This window comes from Neofelis nebulosa, chromosome 8 (genome assembly GCF_028018385.1).
Source record: "Neofelis nebulosa isolate mNeoNeb1 chromosome 8, mNeoNeb1.pri, whole genome shotgun sequence".
NCBI classification, from domain to species: domain Eukaryota; kingdom Metazoa; phylum Chordata; class Mammalia; order Carnivora; family Felidae; genus Neofelis; species Neofelis nebulosa.
In genome coordinates, this window is record NC_080789.1 from 75,156,533 (window position 1) to 75,181,829 (window position 25,297).

The window sequence follows — 25,297 nt, forward strand, 5'->3', positions numbered from 1 at the left end:
AAAATCAGACCAGTTTCTTCACGAACAGAGATGTAAAAATTATCAACAAAATAATAGCAAACCAAATCCCACAAGATATGAAGAGGATTATATACCAAGATCAAGCAGCTTTTATCCCAGGAACCTAAGGTGGTTTAACTTTTGAAAATAAAGTAATATACAACATATTAATAGAATAAAAGAAAAAAAACTACAAGATAATCTCAAGAGACACAGAAAGAACATTTGACAAAATCCATGCTAAAAACTTTCAAAGAACTAGGGATAGAAGGGAATTCCCTAACCCTGATAGAGGGCACCTACTAAAAACCTACAACTGACATCATGATAGTGTAAGGCTAAATGCTTTTCTCTAAGACTGGGAATAATACAAGCATGCCCACTCTTGCCTTGCTTGTTTGCTATTCAACACTATACTAGAGATTCTAGTCACTGCAGTCAGCAGGAAAAAGAAGTAAAAGGCATCCAGACTGAAAAACCATTAAAAATATCTCTATTTATAGACAACATAATCCAGTAATAGTGAAAAACCTAAAGAATCTACAAAACCACTAGAACTAATAATGAGTTCAACAAGGTCACAGGAGACAAGATCAATCTTAATTAATTGTATTCCTATATACAAGCAAAGAACAATTCAAAAATGAAACTAAGAAAATAATACCACTCACAAAAGCATAAAAAGAATAAAATGCTTAGGAATAAATTTAGCCAAGGAAGCACAAGGCTTTATTGAACACAATACATTACACTAAGAGAAATTAAAGATTAAATACAATGGAATATTGTTCAGCCATAAAAAAATAAGGAAATCCTGACATTTGTGACAATATGGATGAATATGAATGACATTACGCCAAGTGAAATAAGCCAGACACAGAAATATAAATACCATGTGACCTCACTTATATGTGGAATCTAAAAAGTCACATTCCAAGAAGCAAAGAGCAGAACTGCCAGAGGCTGGGGAAGGGGGTGGGGGGCGGGGGTGGAAATGGGGTGATACTAGTCAAAGGGTACAAACTTCCAGTTAAAACACAAGTAAGTTATATTTGTCACTAATGTACAACATAGGGACTAGAATAATACATTACATATTTGGAATCTGTTAATAGAGCATCTCTTACATAGACTTAACACACACACACACACACACACACACACACACACACACACACAAAGGTAACTACATAAGGTGATGAATATACTAGTTACCTTGACTGTGGTAATCATATCACAACATATATGTATATCAAATCATGTTGAACACCTTAAACATACGACTTATTTGAATTTATTTTTGTCAGTTATATCTCAATAAAACTGTGGGGGCTGGGGAGAGACAACATTTCAAGCACACTGGAAGGTTTTCTCATGCTCCTCCAAGTTTATAACTCCCAACAGTAACCACCATTCTGTTTGCTGTCACCATACATTAATCAAGGCTGTCTTTGGGCTTCATATACATGGAATTATACAATGGTCCTCTTTGGTATGGAGTTTCATCCATGTTGTTACTTGCTACTGCATGTTATCAGTAGTCCATTCTTTTCCATTTCTGTGTATTATTCCATTATATGATTATATAATACTCTATTCTTTGTATTGAAGTAGAGTTGACACACAATGTTTCACTAGTTGCACGTGTACGTATAATATTTTTTTAATGTTTATTTTTGAGAGAGAGACAGAGACAGAGAAACAGAGAGAGACAGAGAGCATAAGCAGGGGAGGAGCGGAGAGGGAGACACAGAATCCGAAGCAGGCTCCAGGCTCCAAACTGTCAGCACAGAGCCCGATGTGGAACTTGAACCCACGAACCAAAAGATCATGACCCAAGCTGAAGTTGGATGCTTAACCAACTGAGCCACCCAGGCACCCCTTTAATATTCTATTCTTAATGGACATCTGGAACAGTTCAAATTTAGGATTACTATGAAGAAAGCTTCATTCATATTACTATGAATGAAATCTGCATTCAAAAAAAAAAAAAGAAACTAATAGGAAAAACAAATCATGCTGTGGACTGGAAGAATCACTAATTTTAAAATCACAGTTTTCCCCAAGTTGATTCCCAAATTCCAAGTGGGCTTGCTTTCTCTCTCTTGCTCTTTCTTTTTCTTTTTTTCTTTTTTAAGTAGAAACTGACAGGCTGATCCTATAACTTAGATGGAAATGCAAAGACCTAGGAGCCAAAACATTTTGGAAAAAGAAGAACAAATTAAAGAACTAATGTAGTTCCCAATTTCAAAACTTACAATACAGCTATAGTAATCAAGACAGCATGGCACTAATATAAAAGCAGACATGATTGATCAATGGAATGGAATTGAGATTCCAAGGGAAAAATAAATTACATTTTTCGGTGAACTGACTTTCAACAAAGGTGCCAAAACAATTCAGCGGGGAAAAGATTTTCTTTCCTTTCCACAAATGCAAATGATGAATTTTTAAACTCACTTCACACCATATATAAAAATTAACTCAAAATGGATCACAGATTTAAATGTGAGATTTAAAACTACAAGACAGGAGAAAACCTTCATGACCCTGGTTTAGGCAAAGATTTGTTAGCTATGACACCATATGCAAGATTCATAAATGAAAAAATTAATAAACTGGATTTCAATCAAAATCAAAACCTTTTTTTTTTTTACTTCAAAAAGAAAATTACAGAAATAAAAAGGGTAAGCATTTCACCAAAGATATGCAAATAGCTAATAAGCACATGAAAAGCTGTGAACATCATTAGTTGTTAGGGAAATGTAAAATTAAAACCACAATGAGATACATGTATCCAGCCTTTTCAAAAGCTTACATTATGCCACTTCGCTTTTATGAAAGGATCTACGTTAGTACCTATTTTTACTAACCCAAGGAAATCTGAAAAGGATTTTTGCTTTTACAAAAAAAACAGGTGAAAAGTGAAAACAGCTGTCAGTCAGTGTTTGTTCTGCAGCAAGCTGTCAGAGACGCGGCATGCACACCGTACCCTGAGCAGCAAGAGTGGCACTGCCAGGCTCCTTCCCCAGAACTACACTCAGCATCTCAGCATCAAGCTACTGCAGCTTTGAACTGTGTGCGCATCTGTGCCTTATCCCAATTTATTTTGTGCATCATTAACAAGATGTGTCCTAAGGTATTAGAAAAACCTAAGGGAGATTATTTTTTGGGGTCTGGGAAAGCTCCAAAAATTTTCCATATTAGTTAATTGTAATTGCTTCTTTGCTTTACAACACCATTTCAATTTATGAAAGGTTTCATAGGAATGCTCTGCTTTCAGATAGAGGGAGAAAGCTGTACTACTACTGACTAAATCTTAGAAGACTGACTGTACCAACTGTGTCAAGGAAGTGTTGCAACTGGAACTTTCATACATTGCTGACAGGAATGTAAAATGATTCAAATCACTCTGGAAAATAGTCTGTTGGTTCCTTAAAAAAAGTTACAGATACACCTATCATATGACCCAGCCATTCCACTTGCAGATATTTACCCAAGAGAAATGAAAGCGTATGTCCAAAGACTTTTATATGAACTTTCATAGCAGCTTTGTTTGGAATAGCCAAAATTGGAGGGGAAAAAACCCAAATGTCCATCAACAGATGAATAAATTGTGCTGTGTCCATACAATGGAATACTACTCTGCAATAAAAAGGAATGAATATCAATGCACACAACAAACAACATAGAAGAATCTCAAAATAATAATGCTGAGTGAAAGAAACTAGACCAAAAAGACAACGTACTATATGATGCCACTTATATAAAATTTTAGAAAATACAGACTAATTAATACAGACTAATAGAAAGCAGATCAGCAGTTGCCTTAGGCTGAGAGTAAGGGATGTGAAGTGGCCAGAGGAAGATTACAAAGATGCCCAAACAAACTACCAATGATGATGAATATGTTCATTATATTTGATACAGGTCAAAATTTAGCAAAGTGCACATTTTAGATAAATTCAGTTTGTTGCACGTTGATGATACATCAATAGAACTGTAAAAAAATAATAATAATAAATGGATCTCAGGACAGAGAAAACAAAAAGAACTGTTATGTGGCTATTACAATTATCAGGCTACACTCAGTAGTGGCTTAGACTGGGATGGAACCTATTGAGGTAGAAATGTGAGTAGTTAACTTTAAAGTTTATTAAAGTACAGAAGTGGCAATACTTTGTTGATGTAACAGATATTGGCAGTTGAAGGAAAGGAAGCAATCAAGGACAACTTTAATTTTGGTGTAAGCAGGTGAGTGAACAGTAGTGTCATTTACTAAAATGAGGAATACTGGGATAGGATTACAGAGTCAAGGTTTCTCACCACGATTACCAAGAGTGATTCAAACTGGTTTTACAAGTTTAATGGATTTTAAAACAATGAGACAGTATTTATATACAAATAGCTAGAAAATAAAAGTGGGGCACTGATCAACTACCACAAATATGAAAAATAAATATGTTTATGATACAGAAAAAGAACTAGCAATTTATGGATGTTATAAAACAAATGCAAACACGTTGGCTCAAAAGAGCTTTTTTAAATAACTGAAAGGTAGACTGTGCACATTAGAAAATAATTACTTAAAACTATTTTAATTAAATGCTTATTTAACTTCCAGTGTTTTTTCTAGAAGTATTACTTAGGTTTGTCTACATTTCTAAAAAAATGTGTCCATTAAAATCAAATTAATACTCAAAGAATGCTGCAGCCTCTTTATTTCCTTCAAAGACTGCTTTCCTGGACGCCTGGCTGGCTCAGTTGGTAGAGAATGTGACTCTTGATCTCAGGGTTGTTAAGTCTGAGCCCCATGTTTTGTGTAGAGATTACTTAAAAAATTAAAAATCTTTGCTTACCTGTTTAATCTTTCGAATAATGACCCAAATTGTGCTGTTTTATATGATGGACTGAGAGCATCTTGATTTTCATTTAATTTGGAAACCAAACTATTAGAATAATTAACTTTAATGAGCTGAAAAAAGAAAGAAGAATCTGCCAAAATGGTAAATGTACATATACACAATTTAAATTATTTACCATAAAATACCATTCAAGTGGATCTCTATATGCAAATAAAAAAAAGTCTTTTCTGGTTTAAAAGAAAGTAATTGTGTCCTTATTGAAAACAAAATAATGTGCTAGCAATAAAAGCAATACCGGTATTTACATGATTGTTAAAATAACAGAACTGATACTATGAGGAGTACCATTTTCTCAGAGGTTAACAAATATATATATTTTTTACCACCTTACACACCTGTCAGAATGACTAACATTAACAACTCAGGCAACAACAGATGTTGGCGAGGATGCGGAGAAAAAGGATCTCTTTTTGCATTGTTGGTGGGAATGCAAGCTGGTGCAGCCACTCTGGAAACAGTATGGAGGTTCCTCAAAAAATTAAAAATAGAACTACCCTATGATCCAGCAATTGCACTCCTAGGTATTTATCCAAGGGATACAGGTGTGCTGTTTCAAAGGGACACATGCACCCCCATGTTTATAGCAGCACTATCAATAATAGCCAAAGTGTGGAAACAGCCCAAATGTCCATAGATAGATGAATGGTTATATACAATTGAGCAAATTATCTCTGACAGAAAATAATTTGTCTAAAAAAAAGAAAAAAAAACTAGCTGTACTTATCTGTTTTTTCCATTTACTGAGTAATTTTAGAATGCTACTTTAATCTTTCTGAATATCAGTATCATTGAGTCCAAAATGGGGAACATATGGAAAAACTTGTGGAACCAGATGAGGTAATCCATGTGTTAATATGGATGGTACCATATAATGTATGACATTACAGTGGCCCAACACTAATCTATCCAGTAATAATAATTTATATTTGTAACATATTTTATTTATTAGCCATGAAACATAGAAATGAGAAGTCCAAAGACAACCAATGACAGAAAGTCAGTAAAAAACAAAACAAAACGAAACAAGGGAAAACAAAAGAGATATTCAGAAAAAGAGGGGGAGTCAAAAGTCAGGGAGAGCTAGAAGTAATGTCTGGAAATACATCTCACATCTCAGTTTCAAAGAAACAGTGACAGAAATGCAGGGACAAAGTCATCTCATGAAGTGAGAAACACAAAAACAGACCAAAAGAGAAGAGAATACTATATGTTGGCTCTATACTACTTTTTCAAAGACCAGCAAGCCAAAGCCTACTTTTTCTTCTAGCCTGTTTTTTCAACTCATTTTTTTTTGTTTTACATTTTCATTTTAATTCTTCTCACTTTTTTTTGAAACCACTCCAAATAAGCAATTAAAGACTTCTCTAATACTTCACAATGTGACACTACATCCTGGACAAGAACATTAGCCTCTCTCTTTAATTTTCTCTTCTGGGTATTAAGTATATTATTATTTACCCCTCTGGAGATAATCACTAACCTGCAGCCTAAAAGCAAAGATTATTTAAGTAGAGATTACAGAGAGTTTTATTCTCTATCCCATAATCTATCAAGATGCACATTTTAGTCTTATAAAATGCAAACTAATAACTAAATGGTTTTTATTGTATCATTCCAAAGTTAATGGATCCTTATATTAGTAAGGATAACATATCACTGGAATATAATACTTCATTTTCTCTTCTCTGGAAAACAGAAAACATATTTTAATAAATATCTTAATAAAACTGAATCATATCATTATATATTATATATAACCTACCATATATAACTATAATTTATAAAATTGCAATTACAAATTTATAAATTATAAATTCATTTATAAGTGACAAATACAGAAATATGGCATAAAACCAGTGCATGCTAAAAAAATGGGAAAAATTCAAAACTAAATATCGCCATTAACAAGACATCATGTTTATATAACCATTTCCCCCCACTACCACTATACATTAGTATAATACATAATTTTATTTATTTTTTTAAAACTCTCTATATAATCTAATAAAATGACTACTTGTATGGCCTATGGCACTTATATTTCAGAATTTTAAACTCTGGATGTTTTTAGATTTTTAATTTTAGAGAATTTACTGACTGAACATTTTAGCACTACACATCTATATCTATACAAAAAGATTTGTATAGTTTGAATTCAAGTGCACATAACCAGTTGTCACCTGTCAAATCATAAAAAAGAATCAAGCCATCCCAACTCCTAATTTAATGGATTACCATGACATCACTGAGATTATGTACTGCTCTTCATAGGGTCCTTTCCATATCATACAAATTGGGCCACCATGACATCACCAACTAGTCATTTACTGTGATTACCATCATCAGCTCTTATATACCCATACTGAACTATTTTCAATTTCACTGTCAATTATTTTATAAAAGGATGATGATTTCAAATATTTTTAAGGAACATTCCAGTTTTTGAATTCATAATCTTTTACAGTGCAGACAATTAAATTTTGACCAAAGAGGAATTATTATACCTAACTGACATCCTAAATTGGCTATATCTATAGCAATTCACAACCATTATTTTTTAAATCCATCAGAACAGAAAAAAAAGAGCATTTCATAAAAATACAATAATATAAAATGCTAAGTCTAGTGATTCAAATGTACCTGCTCATCCTGCTTGTTTTCATATGCAACTTTCTGAGGACTAGGTGCTGTTCTGGGAATGAAATTTTGTTTTGTAATGTTTCTGTTAGAAGATAACTCTGCTGCGAAGGATGGTGGAGTAAAACTGCAATTTTCTATTCTGTTGAACTGAGGTTCAAACATTCTTTCTGAGTCCATTACTTGTGACAACTATAGGAAAAGAAGATACAACCATTCGATTTGCCAAAATATATAAACTAGAAAAGAGGAAAGTCAAATAGCAGTGGAAAAGGTCATGGACTGCAGAAGAAGTTCCAAGGAAAAGTAAGTCATCAGTAATTAACAAGACTTCTTAAGACGAGAGAGGTTAAGACATGATAGGTTATCAACTAAAATTGTACTTAAGAGCTCCTTTCCGTCTGCCTTTCTTACTACTGATCCACCCTCAAGTTTCATGCCATCTCCAAATGACAGGAAATTTGAGTTTCACTGACCCACAATTCAGGTAAAAAGATTTCCAAAAGATTTTGGTATCACTGCCATTCTCTGATGTAGTTTAATTTTGGCAATTCAAAGCAAAGAAAGATAATAATGTAGCATTAAACCTTAAAATTTCAAGCTTTAATCACAATCTATAGATTTTCTAATTGATTAAAATTTTATTTACTAAAAAATCACTTGCAATACGTTGAAAAAAATAATCTTGAGACCAGTGGAAATATTGAAAATAATTTGATATAAAATAATCCAGTCACTATGCTAGAAGAGAGGAATTTCTCAGCTTATCATATTAACCCAAATCAGGAATCCCCAAATGAATTATCCTTTGTAGCTCATCAGTAACAAGGAGAATCAATTGTTATATACACAGAGGACTAATCCACATTACTAGAACTCCAAAGGGTTCCTCATAATCAGTTAAAATATTCTTAAGGTATAATTTTCTTATATTGAAAACTTTAGGGGCGCCTGGGTGGCTCAGTTGGTTAAGCGTCCGACTTTGGCTCAGGTCATGATCTCACGGTTTGTGAGTTCAAGCCCCACATCAGGCTCTGTGCTGACAGCTCGGAGCCTGGAGCCTGCTTCGGATTCTGTGTCTCCCTCTCTCTCTCTGCGCCTCCCCCTCTCATGCTCTGTCTCTCTCTCTCCTTCAAAAATAAAAAATAAAATTAAAATTAAAAAAAAAAAACTTTAAAAATAATTTAAGACTGTAAGCAAAATTTTAAAGGACAATTTTCTCTGATATTTGAAAAATTTATATCATTTGATGGTATGTCACGATTGTTAAAGTAACTTAAAAATTTTTGTTTTAAATCTCACCTGAACTGGGGCAAGTTCTTTCTTGTTGCCTAGTCTTTGATAGTACATACAAATGAAAAGAAAATATTAAGGTTAAAAAAAATAGCTGGCAATAAACTTATCTTTTTCTATATATTTAAAATGCATAGTTGTATACAAATACACAAAAACATATAGAACTCTAAATCATTCTCTAATTTTATAAAAATTATATTATTACTCAAGAGACATTTTTAGGATAAGGAAAGTCAAACTACACATGAAATACATAGTATAAACATTAGCTCATTTGATAAAGGTCTTAATAGTTTAATAATACTGTTAACAGCCAAACCAAAAAAAAAAAAAACCAAAAAAAACAAACAGCTAGAAGAATAAGTCCTTTGTACATTTTCCAATGAATAAAACAGTACTGATAATGACCTGTTTAAATACCTCAATAATATACAACCTAGATAAAACCTACTTGTTTTCTACATCATCAATGCAGAGCTTAGATGGTATATAGTGAGGTGACATTGGAAGTTCTAAATCATGCTTTCTTAAGGGCATTTTTATATCTCTATGCATATTCACATGGGTTGGTTTTCTCACAGTTTCTATAATGAAAAAAATTATAATTATAAGAAATAAGAATAAAATCTTTTAAAAACAATGTTTGATATACAATGTTCATTAAATAAATGTACATCTTAGAAATCTACTAAAACTACCTATATTCTATATGTACTAGAAGTCATTACAGCACTAAAAACTGTCATAAATAATTCAAATCATCTCTTTTTCATCATCTTACATAGTCCTCATAAAAAGGGCCATAATAATTCAGTTCTATTGTTTTCTTCTCCCAAAACTTCCTTGACCCCCCAACTATATCAGATGCTATGTAATACATGTCCATACCACTACATATGTTCTCCATTATAGCACTTACAGCAGTTTATTGTACTTCATTAACTCTATCTCTCTTAATAGATTTTTTTTAAGTAGGCTCCACTGCAGGGCTCGACCTCACAACTGTGAGATCATGACCTGAGCCAAAAATCAAGAGTCAGTCACTCATGGGGCACTTGGGTGGCCTAGTCGGTTAAGCATACTCAACTTACTGAGCATTCAGGTGCCCCTAGATTTTTAAACTTGATAGAAACATAAGCCTTTTCTCTCCTTATACAAGATATCACGATTTGGTCTGCTCAGTACTTTTAACTACTTTCCTTTTCTGAAAAATGCTTTTTACATACACACCAGCTATATGGTTTTCATAGAGAACTTCCTATCTTCCTATAAAACCCTGTCTCTAGAAAAATGATTGATTTAGGGGCAGCCATCTGACCCAAGATGAATCAGTAATAGGATCACATCCTTGTGGTTATAAATAATTGTTCCAGTGCTAGGACCTGGCACCAATAGGGCAAGGTAGTATCCTTTCAGTAAAATTTTAAAACTCAAAACCAAGCAACAACTTTCAGTGTTTCCCTTGTGGCAAAACAGGAGAGATGAACAATATTACTTTTTTAAGGTCAAATTTTAAGCCTAAATGAAAAAGACAACCTGAGAGAATTAAGTTAACATCTAAAATGAGAAAAAAATCTTGATGATATTCAAGTCCCTGATTCTAGCAGTGGCCCAGCGGCACCAGTGCCCTTTCTTTTAGTAAAGAGTCTTAATCTATTCAGGCTGCACTAACACAATGCCATAGATTGGGTGGTTATAAACAACAGAAATTAATTTCTCAGTCTGGAAACTGGCAGTCCAAAATCAAAGTGTTCTCAGATTCAGGGTCTGGTGAGAGCCTCAGTCCTGGTTCAGCGAAAGCTGTCTCTTCATTGTGTCCTCACACAGTGAAAGAAGCAAGAAGAACTCTCTGGGGTCTCCTTTTAAAAGCACTAATTTCATTCATGAGGGCTCCAACATCATGACCTAATCACTTTCTAAAGGTCCCCCTCCTAATACCATCAGTAATAAACTTTTGCTTTTGTAGGGAAGGAAAAATATGTTTTTCCTCTACTCTTCTAAATTCTCAGCTAGGGACTCTCTAACAGAAGACAAATTAATAAATAAACTTCATACAAATGAAGAGTTTTATTAAATAAATCTACTGAATAAATTTTAAATGGAAAACTTTATAAAGAAATTAGAGACCCAAGTAAGTGGTTAAACCTGAGCACTTTTATACTAGGTTTGATGAAGAGTGGAAAGTAGTGGGAAAATGTGATTGAACAAAAAAGGGTATGAACTAAGTGAAGCATAATAAATGTTCCTCAAAAACATCTGTTTTTCAGATTGTTCTCGGCGTCCCTCTGTCTTGGAGATAAAGACGTTCCTTTCCTCAAGGTATAGGGAGGACAGTTCTCAAATGAGAATCCTTCCTGTTTCTCTGCTGCTTCTCAAATTCCTTCTGCTTAGAATGGTCAGTATGCCAAGGTGCCTTATTTTTGGGCAGTGTGCCCTGACCCCATCACTTTCTATTCTATTCTTAGCATCCAATATACTACTTAGGGTAAGTACTCAATAAACATGTTGAATATATAAATGAAAAGAAAGTGAAGGAGAAAGGAAATATATGAAGGTAAATATGTCACTGGACAGCCTCATGAAAAATAAACTGGTCCCCTATCTTACACCATACACAAATTCACCTCAAGATGGGTTAAAAAGTTCAACATATGACCTAAAACCATAAACCTCCTAGAAGAAAACATAAGAGGTAAGTTCCTTGACATCAGTTTTGGAGATGATTTTTTGGATTTGACACCAAAAGCAAACAAACATGTGAAACTATATCAAACTAAGAAGCATGGAGCTAATCAGGGCACCTGGATAGCTCAGTCAGTTGAGCCTCCAACTTTGGCTCAGGTCACAATCTCGTGGTTTGTGGGTTCAGGCTCAGCATTGGGCTCTGTGCTGACAGCTCTGTGCTGACAGCTTAGAGCCTGGAACCTGCTTCAGAGTCTGTGTCTTCCTCTCCCTCTCTCTCTCTGCCCCTCCCCTGCTCATGCTCTGTCTGTCTCTCTCTCAAACATAAACATTTAAAAAAATTAAAAAGCATGGAGCTAAAATGTACTATGTTAAGTGAAATAAGTCAGAGAAAGACAAATACCATATGATTTCACTCATATGCGGAATTTAAGAAATAAAACAGATGAACATATGAGAAGGGGGGGAGGAAGAAGAGAGAAGGAAACAAACTACAAGAGACTCCTAACAATAGAGAACTGAGGGTTGATGGAGGGATGTGGGTGAATAATGGGTATTAAGGAGGGCACTTGTGATGAGCACTGGGTGTTATATGATGAACTCTACTCCTGGAACCAATATTGCACTGTATGGTAACTAAAATTTAAATAAAAACAAACAGACAACAAAAAACGAAAACTCTTCTGCACAGCAAAAAAAATCTTTCCCAAAATGAAAAGACAAACTATGCAATGGGAGAATATATCTGCAAATCATTTATCTGATAAGGTTCAATATACAAAATATATAATGAACTCATACAACTCTTAGCCAAAAATGAACAAGCTAATTTTGTAAATGGGCAGTGAAACTGAATAGACATCTTTCCAAAGAAGACATACAAATGGTCAACAGGTACATGAAAAGATGCTCAACATCACTCATCTTCAGGAAGATGCATATCAAAACCACAATGAGATATCAACCCATACCTGTTAGAATGGCTATCATTAAAAAGGCAAGAGATAAACAAGTGCCAGCAAGGATGTAGAAAAAGAGAACTCTTGATTGCTGTTGGTAGGAATGTAAATGGATGGAGCTACTACAGTGAACATAATGTATGTTCCTCAAAATATTAGAAGTAGAACTACCATAGGACTCAGGAATCCCACTTCTGAGTATATATTGAAAGGAAATGAAAAGAGCATCACATGGAGATACCTGCACTCCCATGTTCACAGGAAAATTATTCACAATAGCCATGATATGGAAATAAGTTCAGTGTGTGTCAATGGATGAATGGGTAAAGAAGATGTGGTACACACATATGACAAAATATTCTTCAGCCATGAAAATGAAGGAAATCCTGCCATTTGTGACAACTTGGATGGACCGTAAAGGCATGTTAACTGAAGTAAGCTAGAGAAAGACAAATAATGCATGGTATCACTTACATATGGAATCTAAAAAAAAAAAAAAAAAAAAAAAAAAAAAAAAGGTCAAATTCATAGAAACGGAGTAGAAAAGTGGATGCTGGGGGCTAGGGGCTATGGAGTAGGGGAAATACAGGTTTGCAGAGGGTGCAAACTTTCAGCTATAAAATCAGTAAACATCATGACTGTGGCTGATAACACTGTATTATGTTAAGTGAAGAAAAAGAAGGTAAACACATCAATCAGATTTACAACAAAAAATTTTATTGCTAAAATCCATAAATAGTATATTTACTTTTAAAGTATAACTAAATTTCCTTGTGTAAACCGTCATCTGCACAGTAAGATACAAAAATGGCAGAGAAAGGAAAAAACGATATACTAACAGTAGTTATAAGCAATTTCTATCCTCCTTTATGAACAGTCTTATTTCTTAGGCTCTCATTTTAGCACTTATCTTGAAGATTAAATATCGCACACAAGTTCCCTTGAGACAAAAATATACTCTGTCTAAACTTTTAATTTACTTGAAGACTCTAAACATAGGCAAATGAACTTTGTTTTGAAGTATTAGACTACTATAGTTAACATTCTAAGAATGCCTAAGAAATTATTCAAGTTGTGATATATGAAACTAATCATTAATGGAAAAACCTTTTTCAGTGCCTCCTTTCAAACAAATTCTCTAAATACTGTAAGACAGTAAAGACATTTATTCCCTTAGCCCTTTAGCTAACTTTGGTAACTATCTGCCTAAGCAGACTAATGTAGTAACTAAAACAACTGCAATATAATGTTTGACCATACCTTACAAAGTTAATTGTATATAACACATAACTTAAAAATATGAAGCCACAAAAGATTTTAAGAATTAACAAAAGTACTAATTTATAGTTTGAGTTCTAAAGTTACAATTTTATTAGAAAACTGAATGTTACGATTACATTAGAGTCAAAACAAAATGCTAATGAAAAGACTTACCAGGTGTTTTCTTCTGGCAAGATATGTGATTTACCATATACAAGTTAAGGAGGTCTAAACTGACAGTGGAATTTTTGACAGGGGATAAAACCCCCAGTAATTTCATTTTTGATTTTAACCTTTTCTTTTCAAAATATTCCTAAAACAATTAAAAATAAAAGTTATTACAACAGCCATATGGTTTTAGGCAGAATCATAAAAATAAAAAAGCAATAATGCTATTAAATAGTTGACTTGACATTTTTATATTTTTGATACCCCCTTTATATGTTTACATATAAACTGAAATCAATCATGATGACTTATAATTTGCCCAAAGACTCTTAATTTCACAGCCTCTTAAAATCTTTCTTTTGTTAAACGTAATGACTTTAAAACAGAGCCATTCCCCGGTATCAAAAGATTAAAAATTACATGAAATGTAGAAAGTTGCCAATTTAATTCCCTTTGTTATCCTTCCATGACTCCTACTTTGCTATTAGCAAGGGTTGTACTGTGGAGAGGACTGAGAAGTGAATGGGAGATAAGAGTGAAGAGGCATAGCAGGGAAGGGAAAGGACCCAGAAAGGGAGCAAAAATTGTTTCAATAGGGGAAAATTAAGTATGTTTGAGTATCAGTGTAAAGCCTCCAGTTGACAATGACTGGTGGAGGATATAAGAAAGAGAAGAATTAATTGATGCCATGAAGTCCCTGAGAAAGATGGACTCCAGATTGCAGATTCCTTTGACTAGAGGAAACTACAGTACTTCCACAGTCACAGAAGGGAAAGATTTAGTGAAGATATAAGATAGTTTACAGAACTGGTAGTAGAAATCTGAGATAATTCTCATGATACCTTCTATTGCCTCTAAAATACAAGACAAAGTCATCTAATGAGTATGAAAGGATTAAAAAATAGAGTTGGGGAAGAGTACTTTGGGGAAGCATGACTTTGAAAATGTCATACCTTTCCTTTAAAAGAAGAGAAAAAAAGCCTAACTAGAGATCAACACTTTGGGGGAGGGCCATATGTCTTTTCCTTTCTTGTAAATATTCACAAGAATGATCCAGAGTTAGAATATTAAAAAAAAAAAAAAAAAAAAAAATCTGGAGACAGACTATATTCATGGTTTATTTACTGAATGCCTACGTTATTGCTTGTCACAATTCCAGGCACAGGCGATACAAAATAAACAAAAGTAATAAAATTCCTCTTCTGATGAATATATGCTAATGAAAGTGAGGGACGACAGAACAAACAAACTTTAACTAAATACGAGATTATGAAAAAGAGTGAGGACTAAAAAAGGGTCCTGGAGAGAAAGTAACTAGAGAGTGGGGAGCTACTTAGATGCTGAGATCAGAGAAAAACAATGTTAAGAGGAGATATTTTGGCTGAAACACAAATATTGATAAGCCAGGCATGCAAATATCTTGAGGAGGAATATTCCAGACAAAGAGAAGAATGGCAGAAAGAAGTTCAGTGTAGCTAAAACACAATGAACAACAGGGTGAGTAGTAAGAAAGTCAGAGAAGTAGGGAAGGTGTAAATCCTTCAGGTCCTTTTCGGCTATGGTTAAGTCAGTATTACTCTAAAAGCAGTGGTGTGCTGCTGAGAGTTGTTTAGAGGTTGGCTGAAGGTCCTCAGGTGGAGCACAACCACACAAACAGATTTACCATGCGGACAAATACAACAAGGAGGAGTTCCAGTACAGCATGCCATGTTGCCCAAGGGCATAGCCACGCCAGTCTCAAACACATTTGATAGCTGAGTCTGAACTTGGAGGCATCTTGGCTTTCAGCAGAGTCAGAGATGGGTCCATTATATGATCCATGAACCAGAACCTCACATCTTGTTCTGGAGGACACTGACCAAGCAGCCAAAGAAATGAAGCTAACATCTTTCTGACAACATTATTATGTTACTTTCTTGTTTCTCCCTTTGATATTGAAAGGATATTCAGACTGTTTGAATGTGCTGGTGACTGCTCTGCTTCAAGTGAGCAGAGCCAACAGCACCATGGCCCAGCCAGATGAGTGCTATTTGGGCTGCAGCCTTGGCTGAGTGTGACCCCAGAAGCCATGCAGAGCTCTGTACCCAGCAGAATACACTTGGTAGATGGAGGAAGCAACTAATCTAAGAATAAGGTCATGGCTATTACAGGGACTGTGTAAACTTGCTCTTTTGTTTTTTCTGCCAAGTATTGTATGTATGGTGGTTTATGTTTCATTGTATTGGAAACTTTCCATTTTACTCAAGAAATCTGTTCCATGTTACCTTGATAAAAGAGGAAGTTTTTATAATATAAAAAATAAAAAAAATAATAAAATAAAAGCATTGAAAAACAACTGAAGCTTTTAAGCAGGAGAATGACAAATTCTGATTTGTGCTTTTAAAAGATCATACTATGTAGCAAGAGATTCTCTGCTGTCCTGTATACTGTTTTCAAGCCCAGCGATTAATTTTATGACTATTATTCTAAATTCACTTTCTGTTATATTATTTAAATCCTTTTTGATCAGTTCATTAGCTGTTGTTATTTCCTGGAGATTCTTCTGAGGGGAATTCTTCCGTTTGGTCAATTACATTAGAATTAGGAACTTTCCTTCAAAGACAGCATTAAGAAAAGAAAAATAAAAGCTACAGAGTACACGTATAACCAACAAAACATTCTAAATATATAAAGACAATAAGCAAAAGACCACCACCAAAAAAAAATGTAAAAAAAAATACTTGGAAAAGTACTTTGCGAAAGAGGAAACACGGATGAAAAGATAACCTTATTAGTCCAAAAAATACAAGTTAAATTTATAGTGAGACATCATCTAAGTTAATAACTATCCTGCTTTTATTATAATCACTCCCTTGCTTTTCTTTAAATTTTATGAGCTTTGAACATATTTTTTTTCTGTTTTGGAACTTTTGGCAAACAATGCTACTGCTTACATTGTGTGACTTGTGACGTTTGTTAAAAATTATGTTTGGGGGAGTCATCTACATTAATTCTATGTAGTTGATACATTTTCACTGCTGTACCATTACTTGGGTATCCCACAATTCAACCATTCTACTGCTAATGGACATTTGGATGGTCTCCTTCCCTCCCCAGGCTCTTGCCCTTCTCTTTTGCCTTCTCCTTTTTTTGCTACCTAACAAAGATCCAAACAAGCTTGCATATGTCTCAAAGTACACATGTGGAAGAGTTTCTCTTGAATATACACTACTCAGTTGTAAGATACATACATGCTCAACTTTATATAATAAAATCAATGTAAGAAAAAGAACTAATAAAAAAGTTAGGAGACAGGTTCTAAGACCATCATAATACTCTAGGCAATAAACGATATGAATTGGGGTACTGATAGCACACGTAGTGAGAAGTGATCAGACGTGGGATATATGTCGGAGCTAGAATCAACAATGATCTTTAAGTCTCTACCTGAGCAAAATGGTTGGCTATTCAAGCTATCTATAAACAGAAAAACTGGATAGTCTTTTAGTTACTTAGGTGAATTTATTAACTTTCAAAAAATATTTCAGAAGATCACTGTTCTCATAATGCTGACATAAATAAAAATATATATTTTTTTACCTTTTGCTTTCTCCTTTCCTGCTTGATCAGAACCCTGGTACTGAAAAAAGAAGCAAAACAAAAAAATATAATGATTAAAAAAATAGTTTCCTAAATGATTGCCATTTTGGCTGAAGACTTGAAATTAACATCTAAAAGTATAGTAACAATTATATTATTTTTTGAAAAGAAAACTATGAAAATTTTATTTATAGCATATACTACTTCAAAAAATTTTCTTAGAAAATTCAAGAAGTAATAAAGACTAACCTCTAATAAATAAAAAACATTAAAAAATCTGAATTATAAAATCAATATAAGCAAAGAGAAAGCAATGCATTGGAAAAGACGTATCCCTGAAACATTCTCATCTGATAGCAATATTCTTGGTCAAAACTGCTATTTTCTTGTCTTTCCTTGTATTTCAATATTCTACTAAAATCGAGAGGGATTAGAGAGAAGATCAAAATCTATATAGGATCTAAGGAACTGTTAAGTTTATTATTAGAGCAACCTGAGTTATATTAATGTATCAGCTAAGTGTTTTTGAAATCATCTAACTTCTTTAAAAAAAAAAAAAAGCTAGTCATTATGGATGCACCTTATACCTATGATCTTTGTGCTAAACACTGCACTAAATCCCAGTGAAAGTACAGTATTTAACAGTTACTAAAATATTTCCTCTCTTAGTAATACTGGAATGCTGTAAAACATTCATGACAATACAAGCAGATCTGCACAATATAGCTTTTTTTTTTCAATATACGAAATTTATTGTCAAATTGGTTTCCATACAACACCCAGTGCTCATCCCAAAATGTGCCCTCCTCAATACCCATCACCCACCCTCCCCTCCCTCCCACCCCCCAATCAACCCTCATTTGTTCTCAGTTTTTAACAGTCTCTTATGCTTTGGCTCTCTCCCACTCTAACCTTTTTTTTTTTTTCCTTCCCATTTCCTTTCCCCCTGGGGTTTCTGGTAAGTTTCTCAGGATCCACATAAGAGTGAAAAGACGTATCCCTGAAACATTCAGGGATGTTTCTCTGTATGGCTTATTTCACTTAGCCTCACACTCTCCAGTTCCATCCATGTTGCTACAAAGGGCCATATTTCATTCTTTCTCATCGCCACGTAGTACTCCATTGTGTATATAAACCACAATTTATTCATCAGTTGATGGACATTTAGGCTCTTTCCATAATTTGGCTATTGTTGAGAGTGCTGCTATAAACATTGGGGTACAAGTGCCCCTATGCATCAGTACTCCTGTATCCCTTGGGTAAATTCCTAGCAGTGCTATTGCTGGGTCATAGGGTAGGTCTAGTTTTAATTTTCTGAGGAACCTCCACACTTTTCCAGAGCGGCTGCACCAATTTGCATTCCCACCAACAGTGCAAGAGGGTTCCCATTTCTCCACATCCTCTCCAGCATCTACAGTGTCCTGATTTGTTCATTTTGGCCACTCTGACTGGCATGAGGTGATATCTGAGTGTGGTTTTGATTTGTATTTCCCTGATGAGGGGGCGATGTTGAGCATCTTTTCATGTGCCTGTTGGCCATCTGGATGTCTTCTTTAGAGAAGTGTCTATTCATGTTGTCTGCCCATTTCTTCACTGGGTTATTTGTTTTTTGGGTGTGGAGTTTGGTGAGCTCTTTATAGATTTTGGATACTAGCCCTTTGTCCGATATGTCATTTGCAAATATCTTTTCCCATTCCGTTGGTTGCCTTTTAGTTTTTTTTGGTTGTTTCCTTTGCTGTGCCCAAGATTTTTATCTTCATAAGGTCCCAGTAGTTCATTTTTGCTTTTAATTCCCTTGCCTTTGGGGATGTGTCAAGTAAGAAATTGCTGCGGCTGAGGTCAGAGAGGTCTTTTCCTGCTTTCTCCTCTAGGGTTTTGATGGTTTCCTGTCTCACATTCAGGTTCTTTATCCGTTTTGAGTTTATTTTTGTGAATGGTGTGAGAAAGTGGTCTAGTTTCAACCTTCTACATGTTGCTGTCCAGTTCTCCCAGCACCATTTGTTAAAGAGACTGTCTTTTTTCCACTGGATGTTCTTTCCTGCTTTGTCAAAGATGAGTTGGCCATACGTTTGTGGGTCTAGTTCTGGGGTTTCTATTCTATTCCATTGGTCTATGTGTCTGTTTTTGTGCCATGCACAATATAGCTTTTAGATATACATGAAACTATGGCCTCAAATTCAAGATTTGTGCAAGAATTATAAGTAAAATAATCAAATGTATCTTAGCTATATGAAATAACATGAAAATAATACCTAATAATGAGTACCATATATCTTGTACCACTCTAAATACTTTAAATACTTTATATGTATGAACTCATTTAATCTTCACAGCAATTCCATAAAATTGTATCTATTTTTATCCCCATTTTACTGATGGAGAAACTAAGACACAAAAAGGTTAAGTAACTTACCCAAGGTCACACTGCTATTAAGTGGTAGAACCAGGATTCAAATACAAGAATTCTGAGTGTGAAGTTTTTAACTAGTACACTACACTACTTTCCAAGTATGTTGACTGTGAAAACATCACAAAGCCATTCATTTTTCCAAATGAAATTTTTCCAAATTTTCATAAACTACATGAATGACAGTTACTGAATACCCTCATATTTTGCCATTTATTGAACTTGTCCTTTAGCATATCTCCCAATAGCTATGTGTTAATTGACCAGTTTAAGCTCATTGATCAAAGAATCCAATCTATTCTGTTCTATGCAGCAAAAGTGTACTGCTGGCTTTCAAATTTTAGGGGAAAAAAGGAAAATAAATTACATTTCACTGGCATCTCAAATGCTAAGTTTGGATAAGACCAGAGAGATTAGTTTATTCTTCATCATTTTAAAATTTACAAAAACTTGCACAGAGTACAAAGAGACTTTTCAAAGTTCAGAAATATAAAAAGTATGACAGAGCCAGCAATATTAAGCATTTCAGATTATAAACAGATAATAAAAAGAAATATCAATTCTATCAGCAATTCTCACATTATGAAAATCAGCAGAATTAGGGATAAGTCAAAATCTAAATACAGCCTTTATATACGCATAGATGAAGTGCTTTTATTCCAGGTTGATTTTTCATTATCCAGGACACTTCTTATGGCTCTCACCAAATTCTTTGTACTACACAATCCCCATCACTATGTGCCTAAGAAAAGTCCATTAGGAACTCAAGACTAGCTCCTACATCAGCCTACTAATCACTAGACCATAATGAAAGTGAAAAAGGATCCTGATGTAGAAGTCAAAGGTAATTTCTTAAATAGGACATTTTAGATTGTTATAAAGGAAACCAATGCTACTCAACAATGTCTAAATGTTTTACTGAATATAATCCCTCTCAATGAGGTGCCCTAAAGAAAAAACATTGCATCAATTAGGATTCTTAGTTACAAGAAACTGAAAGCCCCTTTGGTTAAACAGAAAATAAACGTATTAAAAGGAAGCTGGGTAGCCAACAGACCTGGCAAGAAGGCTGAGAAAGCAAGTTTGGCAACCAGTAGGAAGAAGAAATCGAGGCTGTTGTGAGGTCACAGTAAAAAATCATGCCATAATTAGTTTCATAGGACACCAGTGCTGACATGGTGAACCCTGGACACCACTGACTATACCACTGTCACCAAAAACCCAAGTTTGGCTGCCTGTCACTTGAAAAGCCAATACTCAAGAGCTTTGATTGGAAAGGAATTTGAGCTTTATTCAGGAGGCTGGCCACCTGGGAAGAAGGCAGACTCCTGTGCAAAAACCAACTCCAAGGTTTCTGCCTGACCCAAAGATTTTTAAAGGAACTTTAGGGCAGTTAATCAGTAAAAGAAAAAAACCTATGACTATCTGGTCAATTAATCTTTGACAAAGCAGGAAAGAATATGCAATGGAAAAAAGACAGTCTCTTCAAAAAATAGTGTTGGAAACTAGACAGCAATGTACAAAAGAACAAAACTGGGGGTGCCTGGCTGGTTCGGTCAGTACATCATGTGACTCTTGATCTCAGGGTCAGGGGTTTAAGCCCCATTTAGGCATGGAGACTACCAAAAAAAAAAAAAAAAAAAGAGCTAAAAAAATACAAAATTGGACCATTTTCTTACACTGTACACAAAACAAATTCAAAATGGATTAAAGACCTAAATGTGAGACAGGAAAACATCAAAACCCTAGAGCAGAACAAAGGCAGCAACCTCTTTCACATCAGTCATAGCAACTTTTTACTAGATATGTCTCTTGAGTCAAGAGAAACAAAAGCAAAAATATATCGGGACTTCATTAAAATAAAAAGCTTCTGCACAGCAAAGGAAACAATCAACAAAACTAAAAGGTAACCTATAGAATGGGAGAACATATTCACAAATGACGTATCTGATAAAAGGTTAGTATCCAAACCTATAAAGAACCTATCAAATTCAACACCCAAAAAACAAATGATCCAGTTAAAATACTGGACAGAAGACATACATGTTTTCCAAGGAAGACATACAGATGGCCAAGAGACACACGGAAAGATGCTCAACACCACTCATTATCAGGGAAATTTAAATCAATATTACAATGAGATAACACCTCACACCTGTCATAACCGCTAAAATAAAGGACATAAAAAACAACAGGTGTTGGTGAGGATGTGGAGAAAGGAGAACCCTCCTGCACTGGTGGTGGAAATGCAAACTGGCCCAGTTACTGTGGACAATGACATGGAGGTTCCTCAAAAAGTTAAAAATAGAACTACCCTGTAACCCAGCATTTGCACTACTAGGTATTTACCCAAAGACTACAAAAATACTAATTTGAAGGGATACATGCACCCTGATGTTTATAGTAGCATTATCGACAGTAGGCCCAAATGTCCACTGATTGATGAATGGATAAAGAAGATGTGGTGTATGTATGTGTGTGTGGGTACACACACACACACACACACACACACACACACACACACACACACACAAATGGAGTATTACCCAGCCGTAAAAAAGAATGAAATTTTGCTATTCACAATATGTGGATGGAGCTAGAGAGTATTACACTAAGCAAAATAGAGACAGACGAACAGAAATATGATTTCACTCATACATGGAATTTAAGAAACAAATGATCATGGGGGGAGGGGGGAGGAAGAAAGAGGAAAACTGAGAAACAGACTCTTAACTACAGAAAACAAACTAATGGTTACCAGAGCAGAGGTGGGTGGGGGGATGGATTAAATAGGTAATGGGAATTCAGGAGAGCACTTGTGAGGAGCACCAGGTGTTTTATGGAAGTGCGGAATGACTATATTGTACACCTGAAAATAATATTACACTTTATGTTAACCAACTGGAATTTAAATAAAAACTTTAAAAAATTAGGGGCACCTGGGTGGCTCAGTCGGTTGAGCGTCCAACTTTGGCTCAGGTTATGATCTCACGGCTCGTGAGTTCAAGCCCTGCATCGGGCTCTGTGCTGACAGCTCAGAGCCTTGGAGCCTGCTTCAGATTCTATGTCTCCCTCTCTCTCTACCCCTCCCCCACTCATGGTTTGTCTCTCTCTGTCTCAAAAATAAATAAACATTAAAAAAAAACTTCAGGGGCGCCTGGGTGGCCCAGTCGGTTAAGCGGCCGACTTCGGCTCAGGTCATGATCTCACGGTCAGTGAGTTCAAGCCCCGCGTCGGGCTCTGTGCTGACAGCTCAGAGCCTGGAGCCTGTTTCAGATTCTGTGTCTCCCTCTCGCTGACCCTCCCCTGTTCATGCTCTATCTCTCTCTGTCTCAAAAATAAATAAAACGTTAAAAAAAAAATTAAAAAAAAAAAACTTTAAAAAATTAAATTTAAAAATTAAAAAAAAAATTTAAAAATTAGTAAAAGGGGACACAGTGGTAACACTCCTTGAATGCTTACAGACTCAATGGTGCTAGCTACAAATGTCATCGTGGTGGTTGGAGGTTGTACAAGAGGGTTTGATTCTGAGTCTTTCTAGGAAACCATGCATGATCTATAGATAAAGAAAGGTTTAGTTAATCATGAGGGCTGAAGGTGCTTGCTAAAAGTTAAAGACTATAATAGGTTGGCCAGAGGCGCCAAGGTGGCTTCACCCTCTCCACTGCTGAACAGTAAATACCTCCGTCTGGCATCATTGACATTACTGCCTCTGAAAGTTCAATCCTGCTGCAGCACCTACAAGTGCCTACAACTACAATAGATGCTCTGTATTCCTTAACTGCTATTCAATATACAGGACAAGTGCATCAAAGTCTGAGTTTAGATCATACGCCCATTCCGTAGCTGCAAAACAGACAAACAAGTATCTGGGTTTGTTTTGTTTTGTTTTGCCAGATTCTATAGAGGAATGTGGCCTATGCCTAGCACCAAAACTCAGAAGGTGGGAAATATCCCACATGCCGACAAGGGGCTCAGATGCTGGGCTGCCAAAGAGTGTAAACAGCTAGTTAAAAAATGTTATACAATGAAATTAAGAAGTTAGTGACTCAAAAGTAATTTTTTATGTGGCTATGTCACATGTGTGTGTGTGTGTGTGTGTGTGTTCCTAACAGTTGCATCTAATGTTCTAATGGATTTGCTTAGGTGAAAAGGTGAATATCAAAATAACAATGTTATTCTTTTTTTTTTTGCTCCCCAAGGGTTGAGCAAAATGGCAATATAGAAGGCTCCTGAGCTCCCCTCTCCCCACAGACACACCAAACGTACCACATTCCCTCTGAAAGAGATCCAAAAACTAGCTGAGTGACTCCTACATACTAGATAAATGAGAAAATACCCACACTGAAACGAGTAGGAAAGGCTCAGACACACACTTACCATAAACACGCCCTCCCCCAGCCATAGCACAGTGCCATATAGTGAGGAGGGAACCCCCAACTCCTAGTTTTGACCAGAGAAGCAAATGGTTTGTACTCCATATACAGCATTCCAACTCTCACTGGAGAGTCAGGTTCCTAAAAATGTAGGTCTGAAAGCCAACAGGGCCTATGTCCAGGAGACCCACAAGACATAGCAAACAAATAAGCTATTCATAATGGGCATGCAGCATTCATCACAGCTATCCCTGAGGGTTCAGCATGGGGTGAGCAGGTAAATCATCTATCTCCCAGCCTTTCCCTGAAAAAGGGTTTTATCTGCATACTTTAAAAGCTCCCGCCTGACAGTCAGGCTTATCATTCCATCAGAAATTAGAAAGCCAGAGGATACCTCTCCTGCCTATTTCTAAACCACTCCAGTTTACCAGCATCTCCCTAGAAGAGGATGCTGTGCTACAGCCAATATAGCTGTCACCCAAAGAACAAGTCACTGGATGTCCTGACACTGATAACCAAAGGGGCTTCCACTCAAGAAACCAAAAGAACATTAGTAAACAAAGAAACAATTCTTAGCCTATCACCCGAGGGCTAAGCAAGAAGTAACCAGGTAAAATCTCTTAAATCCATTATTTCTCTGAAAAAGGTTTATCTGTTTACCTTAAAAAATGGTGCCCTGGGGCAAAGATCCTAATCTAGCAAGCATTAACAAGCTGTCTGTGATCTTCAGAGACCTTGGAAGACTGCAAACCTCTCTCATGCCTTCTCCCCACTCCAATGAAACCACATCTCCAGTATCTACCAGGAAATAGCTTGTACAGCATATTTAGCACCACAACTTTTGTGACAGCCACCTAAAGGACTGGTCTCCAGATCACCTGATTCTAATAGTCAATGGAGCTTGCATTCACCATTCCCACAGAAATGTAGCAAACAATGAAATAGTTCTTTGGGCATAGAAACACAACCCAGAGGCTATCCAAGGAGCCCAGCACAGCTAGAATAAGC

General features: G+C 35.4%; 1 protein-coding gene and 1 pseudogene across 4 annotated transcripts in view; one reads left to right on the forward strand and one right to left on the reverse strand.

Annotated features, from left to right (window-relative positions):
* The window catches only part of C8H12orf40 (chromosome 8 C12orf40 homolog), a 257,398-nt gene that overhangs the window by 40,778 nt on the left and 191,323 nt on the right, over window positions 1–25,297 (reverse strand). For all 4 annotated transcript variants that reach the window (XR_009265780.1, XM_058743119.1, XM_058743120.1 and 1 more), the window contains 6 exons: window positions 17,507–17,546; window positions 13,934–14,072; window positions 9,310–9,442; window positions 8,865–8,898; window positions 7,566–7,754; window positions 4,860–4,975 (listed from right to left, as the gene is read on the reverse strand). Coding sequence is in view for 3 of the 4 variants with exons in the window: in XM_058743118.1 (XP_058599101.1) it covers window positions 4,860–4,975; window positions 7,566–7,754; window positions 8,865–8,898; window positions 9,310–9,442; window positions 13,934–14,072; window positions 17,507–17,546 (651 nt within the window). In the remaining variant the exon portion in view is untranslated. The remainder of the gene's footprint in view (window positions 1–4,859; window positions 4,976–7,565; window positions 7,755–8,864; window positions 8,899–9,309; window positions 9,443–13,933; window positions 14,073–17,506; window positions 17,547–25,297) is intronic.
* LOC131483709 (cyclin-dependent kinases regulatory subunit 1-like) lies at window positions 14,616–15,805 on the forward strand (annotated as a pseudogene).